This window comes from Poecilia reticulata, linkage group LG18 (genome assembly GCF_000633615.1).
Source record: "Poecilia reticulata strain Guanapo linkage group LG18, Guppy_female_1.0+MT, whole genome shotgun sequence".
NCBI lineage: Eukaryota > Metazoa > Chordata > Actinopteri > Cyprinodontiformes > Poeciliidae > Poecilia > Poecilia reticulata.
Genome location: NC_024348.1, coordinates 1,408,207 through 1,418,675, shown reverse-complemented (window position 1 = coordinate 1,418,675; position 10,469 = coordinate 1,408,207). Strand labels below are relative to the sequence as shown.

The 10,469-nt window shown below is 38.5% G+C and overlaps 1 protein-coding gene across 1 annotated transcript in view; it reads right to left on the bottom strand.

Annotated features, from left to right (window-relative positions):
* Positions 1-9,361, bottom strand: part of aco1 (aconitase 1, soluble) — a 71,601-nt gene extending 62,240 nt beyond the window's left edge. The window contains exons 1-3 of the mRNA XM_008434831.1: positions 9,261-9,361; positions 8,228-8,360; positions 7,973-8,141 (exon numbers count right to left, since the gene is read on the bottom strand). Of these exons, the coding sequence (XP_008433053.1) occupies positions 7,973-8,141; positions 8,228-8,336 (278 nt within the window). The 5' untranslated portion in view covers positions 8,337-8,360; positions 9,261-9,361. The remainder of the gene's footprint in view (positions 1-7,972; positions 8,142-8,227; positions 8,361-9,260) is intronic.
* Positions 9,362-10,469: the final 1,108 nt, after the last annotated feature.

Sequence of the window (10,469 nt, the reverse complement as noted above, 5' to 3'; positions counted from 1 at the left end):
TTATCAGCAATAGTGATCCCTTTTAAAGAACCAGTTTCAATATGTTCGGCCAGAATCTGAGCCACCAACAGGAACAGATGGGGGAGACGGGACGGGACGGCCCTGTCTGATTCCTCTGCAGAGGCTGAATCTAGGAGAGGAGCCATTTCTTAGTTTGATGGGGCTGTTACTGTTTTGGTACAAGGTTTTAATGATAGAAGTAAAGAGTTTCCCAAAACCAAACTTATCTAGACTTTGAAAAATAAACTCATGTTCGACCGTATCAAATGCTTTATAAAAGTCTAAAAAAATAAATAAAGCCATTATCATGAATAAGATCAGGATAATCTAAAATATCCAAAACAAATCTTATATTATTTGATATATGCCTATTTTCATAAAACCAGATTGAGTTTCATCAATAATAGAATGAAGGACGGATTTTAATCTTTTAGCAACAACTAATGCAAATATTTTGTAATCATTGTTAAGAAGACAAATGGGACGCCAATTATCTAAAAGTAAAGGATCTTTCTTTGGTTTTGGTATTAAAGTGGTTAAACCCTGAGTGAGGGTTGCAGGGAGCAAACCCTTTTCTATACTTTCATTAAAAATCTGCAAAAGGGAGCAAGGTCGAACAAAAAATGTTTGTAAAATTCAGCACTCAGCCCATCGATTGCAGGGGATTTGTTGGTTTTGAGATGTGAGATGATCCATCATCTCTTGCAAAGAGACTGGCTCATCACATCGTTCCTGTTCACTATTAGAAATTTGGTTAACTGTTAAATTGATCATCAGGGCATCAACTGAAGTTTGACAGAAGTTGGAACGATAAAGGAACTACGATATCATCAAGGTTATCTGTAACAGCGTTGTTAATCTTTAGTCTGGTAACAGAGTTATTGACTAAATTATGTTTTTCTAAGTTAAAAAAGTAATGAGTGTTTTGTTCTCCCTCTTCTAACCATTTTCTTCTTGATCTAATAAAAGCTCCCTTAGTCTTATTAATGTAAAAATTATCTAATTTAATTTGTAAGTCTGTTAATTCTTGTTGTTCAGAATAATTTAAATTAAAGGGTGAGTTCAAATATTCTTGATATAATTTTTGTTTCCTCAGCTCTGTTACTACCAAACTTTCTTAGAAATTTACCAGATTCAAATTTTAAAAGTTCCCAGTTAAGACCATAAAGATGATCAGTTTAAGCTTTATGCCAGAAGAATTGTAATATTTCTTTTATCTTTATAGTGACCTCATCGCGATTTAATAAAGAATTGTTTATTTTCCAGTATGAAGGAGAATTACAAGAGTGTTTTTTGATAATTATTTCAATAACTTTATGGTCTGTAAGGGGGGTAGGTAGAATGTTAACAGTCACAGTTTCCTTGTTTACTGAATCCGATCATCATGACAGAAATTTATGAAATAAAAAAAATAAAATAGTTTGAGCACATATTTAGCCATAAACCAATCGAATTGTTCTAACTAAATGCTAAATCAAATAAATGCTTGCCCAATATAATGAATATACCTATTAACCCTGTTGCGCCGGATTTTCGAGTGTCTGCCTAAATAAATCTTCCTTATTTTAATTGTAAGTAGTTCTTTAAATGTTCTGTGAGATGATATACTTACCCATGTATCCATAAGAACCGGAACTTTCAATATCCAGCAAGTTATTTTCGCAATAGACCGTCTATTAAACGAGTGCCCCCCGATTAATTACGCTCTCTGCAGCTGCGAAGTTTCCATATTAACCCAATACTTGCTGGAAAGTGCAACGTCTGCCCTTTTAGAAACCGTTGGAATTTTTCAGATAGCGCTACGTGTGGCGGAATTACGATACTGTAAATTTAGAGGTGTCGGCGCCGACACGTCCAGTCTAGAAGGGTTTTAACCTCTTACAGACTACTTTTGTGTTATCTTATAAAACACTCACTTCCTTCTGTAAATGCATCAATAACTTTTAAGTGTAGCTTTAGTCACTAGAAATACATTTCTGCAAAATGACTCTTACTTGTAACTGAATATTTATATTAAATGGATAATAAAACATTTTCAATTAACTTTAGCTATAACTGGAACTAGATATGGTTCAAAATACTATTCCTATTTCTTCCAAGATATGAAACTAGGTTTCCCTAACTCATCATATGTAAAGATGGATTTTGGTTGACATGTTCTTGAGGAACGTCGCTCCTGCTCCACCTCACCCCCCGAAGAAGCGTTGATGTCTTCCTCAGTCATTTCAAGTTCAAGTGCTTGATCCTCAGGATCCATGTCCGGGTTCTGACTTGTGTCTTGGTTCTGCATGTCTTCTTCCTCATGTCTCTTGTCCACTTGATTACTGACGTCAGCAGAATCATTCTCAGCCTGAAACTGATTTTGTCTTTGTACAAGTCTCCTAGTTTGTGTTTCTTCTGCAGGTTGACTTGATCTGGACTGAAAGACTGGGGCATGTGGATTGGGGCTGGTAGTCTGGCTTTGATGGGCAATCCACACAGAATACTCATCCTCACTACAGCTGTCAGAGTCCTCATGAACTTGGTCTTTGGTTTGGCGTGTTTGTTTGTTTGTTTGTTTACTTGTCTTTTTTGGTTGTGTTTTTCTTTTGGTTCTTTAGTGTCTTGTCCATCAATAAGATAAGGACAGGGTAGTAAGACATTCCTATGAAGGATTCTTTCCCTCCCTTCACCATCTAATGGTGTCACCACATAAACTGGACTGTCGTGCCCTCTTCTTTCTTTTACAACATGCGTTTTGTTTTCCCAGTAAGCACGTATTTTTCCAGGTCCTCCTCTTTCAGATAGRTTTTGGACAAGAACATGGTCTCCAGGTTGAAGTTCTGAACTCCAGGCTTTTCTGTTGTAATACTTTTGTCCTCTTTTACTTGCTTTTCTCATGTTTTCTTGTGCAATGCTGTAAGCTTCCTGCATTGACCTTTGCCATTTGTCTGCATAGTCTTGATGAGACTGTGACGGCTTTTGCTCTTTTGGAAACAATAGGTCAATAGGTAGGATTGGCTCTTTTCCAAATAACAGAAAAAAAAGGTGAAAAGCCAGTTGACTCATGCACTGTTAAGTTGTATGCATGTACTACTTTGTTCAAATAGTCTTTCCAGTTAGGTTTCTGTGTCTTCCAGTGTTCTGAGCATGCTTAATAAAGTTCTGTTAAAACGTTCAGCTGGGTTAGACTGGGGATGGTAAGGTGTTGTCCTTGAATGTTGTATCCCACTGTGACTCTGCAACTTTCTGAACAACTCATTCTCGAATTCCCTTCCCTGATCATGATGAATTCACGCGGGGTATCTGAATCGCAGAATAAAGTCATCAAAGATTTTACGTGCAGCTGTCTTTACAGACTTGTTAGATGTTGCATAAGCCTGTGCAAACTTAGTAAAMTGATCTACTATTACAAGAATATACTCTACTCCACCTTTGCTTCTCTCTAGATRCAGATAATCAATCGAGATCAGTTCAAAAGGTGCAGAGGTTGAAATAGTTAGTAGTGGGGCTTTAGTTTTTCAGTTGGGTTTCTTTTGTTTCAAGCAGCGGCAGACTCTTGTAACATAATGTTTGATCTCTTCTCGCATTTTTGGCCAAAAGAACCTCTCTCTAGCCAATGAGATCATTCTGTCCGCTCCTAAATGACCCATTTCTTCATGGAGTTGCTGATAAAACAATGCCTTGAGCTTAGCAGGAACTACAAGTTGATTTCTAGTTTTTGTCTTTCGTCGTAAAACTCCATCTTTGTCCAGGTAAAGATGAGGCCATTCTCTCAGAAGTCGTTTTACTTCAGTTGGYTCTTTCACTTTATCCCTGTATTTAAGTCTCTCATTTTTCTGCTTTAATGTGATTACTCGTTGTGTCACTCGATCTTCTTGTTGAGCRGTTTGAATGTCCTTCACTGCTATTCATGAAGTCTGAGGTTCAGACTTCATGAACCTCAGACTCATGAAGTCTGAGGTTCCAACGCCGGCCATAGCGCTCCATCTCAGTGACCCAGATTAAGCAGGATGTTGGATCTTTTTCATTGCGCTCCACACGTTTTTGCACTGAGTTGATTTTCTTATTGATATCTTTTAATTTCTTCAAGCATATTTCCCAGCTTTGTTTCTAAAGCATCACTTCTTGTATTGATCAAGCTAGCAAGCATAGCAATAGCATCATCAGGGCTTGAGTTGCCAGTTGTCCGTGAAACATTTGGAAAAGGCTTCTTGGCAACAGGAGGCTTACTTGGGGTAACCGGGAGCGGCGGAAAATCTTCTTCGTCAGCCTCGGGTTGATGACCGCCAAGAGCCGTGCCGACATAGTCATGGTCTTTTTCCGAAGTAACAGTGCAGGTCTTATCCAACTTGTTGTGGTCACTGGTTCTTTTTTGGGCTATTTTAGGCATCTTCTTGAGAGTAAGATAATCTTACAAAGTAGAAAGGTTCTTAACTGAGCGCTTGTACACACAGGAAATTGCAAAGCAAGAGTTCTTGTACTGAGAGCACGGCGTAGGACGTCTTACGCTAACGCCATCTTGGCGCCTCGCTCCAATGCAACCTAACGTCCAGGCTGCATTCATCCGAACTGAACGTCACTGATACTCAACAAATTCTGCTTCCTGGTACGCGCAAGTGGGAAGAAAAGCAACAACCAAGACGGACTATAATAAGGATTAAGTTGTTAATATGCTGCTCCGGTTGGACAACAACTTCAAATATGTAAGCTAAGCTCCACCGTTAGCCTCCATGTTTACTTCCGCAAACACTGAGCACTACTTCTTCTTTTTATGGCGGTTGGCAGAACACTGAGGATGCTGACGCTATTGCGCCCTCTACTGCACATGCAGAACACTTTCAGGTCGTTTTCCCGTTCAGACTGCAGAACACATACAGGTTGCATATGTGGGGCTGTGTGAAATCCGATTTGACAAAAACTCTGATTTGGGTCACTTCAGGCTGCAGTGTGAACGCACCCTAAATTTTGTCACACCCTCATCATGTCTTTGTCAAAGCCAAAACCTGCAGTTCATGTATTGGAGAAGTAATTAAATGTTGATGACATTTGAGGATATTTTTAAAATGTTTTTGTGGAATCCTTTATGAGGCCCAGCCTCACCCAGACTCTGCATCCAACAGCCCCGGGTAAATTGAGTTTGAGACCCCTGATCTAAAGTATGTAAACTAAGTGCTCATGTTCAGGGTTGCTAAGTATCCTCTGGTTTAATTCGATTTCTGGGTTGGAAGAACAGGAGTCTAAAAAGTAGACTCGATCCAAAAGTGTCTATGGGCTTCGGGTCTCTGCATCTAAATAGTGAGAACTCTACAGTTTCTGAAAAAATAAGCTAAAGAGTGACTAATCTAATTAATTTTGGGTTAAAAGTGAGTGCTCCACTGTTTCTAAATAACTGATAACCTAAAGATGAATAGCTAAATTCTAACCTTGTTCTAAGTCCCTTTCTGGGTTAAAAGTGAGTAGAAACAGTTTCTAATAAGTAGTAGTATAAAAAGTAACTAAATAGTGACTGTTCCTGTATTTCTGGATTCTAAGTTCGTTGTAATTCTATTTCTAATTCTAATTCCTTCTTTGGGCTGTAGCAGTACGAGTCTCTCTGCAATAAAGTTATCTAGGAAGTATAATGTTGATCTAAATTGTGCGTACTCCACAATTTCTGATATTACTAATAAACTAAAATAATCTAAAATAATTATTTTCTGAAACCACAAATAAAATGTAACAGCATTTTTAATCTCAGCAAACAAATATTAAATTTCTATATCTGTGGTCTCTGTTAAAATGACAGCATGGAACTTACCAAGCTCCGCCCAGAAACGCCCCTCGAAAACCCCATGTGGCTGCATGTCTCACAAACAAAGCCTCGCGGAGCTTAGTTTCTAAGTGTAAACATGGTGTCTTTCATTTCGACTGACTCTCTGCAGAGTATTTCTGAGTCAATTAGTTTAGCATTTCTGCCGGATTTTCAAAAAATATCAGGCACAACAATGGACAAGGGAACCAACAAGTTCATGTCATCTTTTTTGGACGACATCAAGATGTTTTAGCCACGCGATGCCTCCAACATTGTGCGAGTCACAGCTAAATGCTACCAGTCGATGAGGAAAACAGCAGATCCTCACACCCTCAGCATAACTATWGCTGTGGACAAGATCACTGATGCCTRTTGTTCTTGCAAGACTGGGTAAGTCGGGCATTCATGGTTTTGAGGGTTACTTTTGAAATCACTGATTTCTGTTGGCAAATGTTTTAATGTGCCTAGGCCTGATACACGGTACTCAGTGCTAGCGTGGCTAACACGATTACAGTTTAGTAAAAAGCCTTTTCAGGTAAAATAAAATCTTTAATGTATGTCAGATACGGTACACATTGCATATTGATCTGTTCAGCTAACGTAAAACTGTGTAACAGACAGGCTTCAAGGTGTAGAAGTTGTATCGGTACTGCCATTAAGCTGTACTTGGCTAAAAGGTTTTCATAATGGATGTGTTTATTATTGACTTTCTTTTTTTCATTCACTAAACACAAAGAAAGCAAAGYAATAATACTTACACCAGCAGACACTTTGTTCTTATTGATCCTACGACGGTTGAGCTGCAAATGCGGTCGTGCACAAGCTTTGATCCAAGCAAGGCATTCGTTTCAGGTTTTGGAAATCTGTGAATTTTAGTTCCACAAATACGATCAGGATACCTGACATCGCCTGTACAGATACCCCACTGACAGTGGAGAACCATTCTTTTTCGAGTCCTGAAGCAAAAACTTTCTGCCGGTCTGCCAGTCCACAATGTACATTAGCATGAGTTTACTACTGTAGCTTGTGTTTGTGAGACGGTCACGCACGTGGTAGCTGCGGTGTGACGTGAAATGGGCATTAGCCAATGAAACGCGCCTCCTGTGGTAAGGTCCATTTAAGGGGCCCTTCAAGGCTGAGTGGGGGGGTGAGGGGGCGGAGCCTTAAGCAGTTGCTTAGTTCATTTATGCCTTGGGCCAGTTGTAAATGTGATCAGCATTACATAGTGTTTTTAGATGCACTAACTGCTGACTTAATTTGGATTTAAAAGAAGTGCAAATAATTGATATTTATTTTAATTATATATTTTTCATTTATTGTTTTTAAGAACTCTATTGGGTTCAAGTAACATAATTGACAGTGTCTTCGAGTAACATAATTACCCAGTAATATTTTACCTTTCCTGTCAACGTAAATTTTTTAAATAAAAAACACAGTGGGCCACTGGTGCACTGCTTAGCAAGTTTTCTAGGGAAAACCCTGTACTCTTTTTTATTACAGCACAGATTTTTACAGTTTTATAATGGTGGAATGGTTTACATCTTCTTTCAACAAAGAACAGAATGTTGAAGAACAGAAGAAAGGTTCAAAAATTTGTCCAACAACTAAAGAAGAGCTTGGATTTGACACGGATAACAGCTAAGGTTATCTGTGTTATGCACTTGTAGTGCATAACAAGTATGTTGTGCATACTTGTTATGCACAACATGATAAGTATTAGTTATTGGACACATTAAAATGATTTAAAATTTAAAATGTTTGTAATATTTTTCAACAGCAGTTATGTCAGAACAAAGGTATCAGCAGTTACCAAGTGTCAGCATCATTTTCCCCCTTTTGTCAAGCTGCAGACTACAACATTAAGAATCTCTAGGTCTAACATCCCTGCAATGTGAGACCTAGAGATTCAAACTTGTGAACCCAATATTAGTTAAAAAACACTGCAGTTATATATTAATCTTTTCCCCCTCTGAAAAAGAGACGTTGAATAAATTGTTAAAAGTCTAGCATGGTTGTGATTATGACAAGATAATTTTAATTTGTGTTTTCAACTGAATGAAGTACATTATTTATTCACTCAGAAGGTAAAACTTATTTATAAGGTTGAATGCTCATCGAGCTCTGCTTGCATAGAAGACATACAATCTTCCCCCCAATAGAGCTATAACTGGTGGTAAAAGTAAAAGTGAAAGAACCTACGTGAAGTCTTGGAGGATGACACGGGCCGGCCTGAACGGTACCTCCACACTTTGAGTCTGGGTTTGCTGCCAGTTTAGGATGTTTTCCACATCTAAGCTCTTCACTAGAAACTCGTCACAGTTTCTGATGGCTGATTCCAACAGGACCCGGACAGAGAACGGCAGCCTGTCTGAGGAGCAGATAAATAGTGGCAACAAACACTCATGACATCTGATGATTAGAACCGGTTTCAGCCAAGATTCATTTTGTTGTTACCATATCTGGGATCTCCGAGTTTAAGAAGATTGAAAAACCTCTGGCCTGGTACCTCGGGGCTAAGAGGCTCCACTATATGTTGGAAAGGATTGTTTCCTGCAGCAAGCATCCTCTTCTTTGTGTATGTAGTAAGCTAAATGAACAGAGAAATGATCATAAGACTCTTAAAAACACTGCACGTGTAGAGAAAGAGCAGTGTGCGGTGGGTTAATCCACAGACCGAGTATGTAAACTTCCTCACAGAGTAAATGGATTAGCCAACACTGCAGTGCATACACAGGTGAAACAAGTGGCCAATGAACTCTCAGCTGAAAAACCTTACATAACCCAAATTTTTTACCAATCTGTGAAATTGTCAAGGAGAAAAGAGCACAGGTAAATATGAAACAAGTCATCTATTTTTTTTACAAGCAGTGGGAAAGGAATGGAGATTCAAATCACAGGTTCTGCCACATGATTTCCTGGATAGAAGTTTTGATGTGGCAGAGTTCAACTGATAGGAGGCAAAAAGGGCAGCAGCTGCACACCCTCAATGTCTGCATACTTACTCGGTGACACACACCACAACATAAACTAATACAAATAAATGCTCTAACAGTGACAGGCAGTTGCTTAGTATTGGTCTAGTATTCACTAGAATTAATATGTTATTACATTAACGCTGTTATTTCCTAGAAAGTCGTGATTCCAGCTCTACTCAGCTCCATTATGGGACTTTCATTTATGCTTCCAGCACTTATTCCACTGAGCCTCTTGCGTCACTTAGCATTAGCTAAGCTTCTTAGTAGGACATTGTTGCCAAACACTGTTGGTCTAAGAATATGGAACGAAAGTATTAATCACACAGACATCGCTGCAAATGGTATTTTTTGCTTCACAATGAGCATAAATTGGTATTGGAAAGGCAATGTAAGCTAACTTAGTTACAAATCAAATGCAATGACCACATTAGTAATGAAAGTAACTTACGACATGTCTCCTGAACATAGTTAACCCTTTAGTTAATAGTTGTTGATAGGTATAAACTACTTACTTCAATCTGTAGCAGAGGCGACAACCCAAAACAAAACCCACGGACTCCACTGTGACAGCTCTGTTGTTCCGCAGTGGTTGGCTCAACTTCCGGTTGGACTTTTTCATAATCAAAGCATTTTCAATACGCAGTGCTGAATGTAATGTTTTTTTTTTAACAATGTAAAAAACATCGTGGAATAAAAAAATGGCGAGGATATCAGACTATATTTGATCATTTGAAACAATGTATGTTGTATAATAGGATATAGTTGTGTTTTGTGTCATGTGGTCCACGCTTCTTATCGGTTGGTGGCGGTAATCCTCACCTAACGTTTTTTGCCAACCGCCAATAAATTTCAAGAAGAAAAAGAAAAAAGTTGTTCCAGCATATCTTTTACTACGGAAGGGCTGCTGAATAAAACTATATGATTAATCTGATTGATCTTTTTTCCCGAATTCTAACTGTACTCTCAGAAGTCAGAATTACACCTGATAGTAACCAGCTTCAATAACAGAGATGCGAATTGTACAGGTGAGGAGGAAAACTGTGGAGTGAAAATAGTCTCAAAATATCTGTGCGTGCGTAAAAAGATTTGTGTGTGTGTAAAATGATTTGTGTGTGCAAAAATATCTATGTGTGTAATACTCGATTTGTAAAACTTAAAAATAAAATAAACCTTCTCCTACGTCCATATGTGACCGGTGGATTTCTGCGTTGTGTGGTGATCAAACAAACCACAAGACATCAAGTCTGGATTTGGAGGGTCTCCATTTATTTAATCTGTCAATCGGGAGATATTAGCATTAGCACCTAGCATGTGCTCCAGTTCTCCAACCCGATCTCTCCCCAGTGGAACGAATAACAAAAGGGCCTGCGCTAACGTACCTGTCAATCGGGAGATATTAGCATTAGCACCTAGCATGTGCTCCAGTTCTCCAACCCGATCTATACAAAATAATAGTTAGCATGCATCAAATGATATAAAGGTGTAATAGCAACTCAAATGAAGACATCCAAACACTTATCATTAATACAGAAGGAAAAATAAACATTTGAACAATATAAATGAAAGGATTACAATAGATTATAAAACTTGCCTCTCCCCAGTGGAACGAATAACAAAAAGGGAGAGGAAATTAATAACTTAATATTTATAATAGTCCTGGAGGACCCTGAACAAAAGAAGAAGAAAATAAGGCGGAGTTGGAGGACCAAACCCCTTATAGT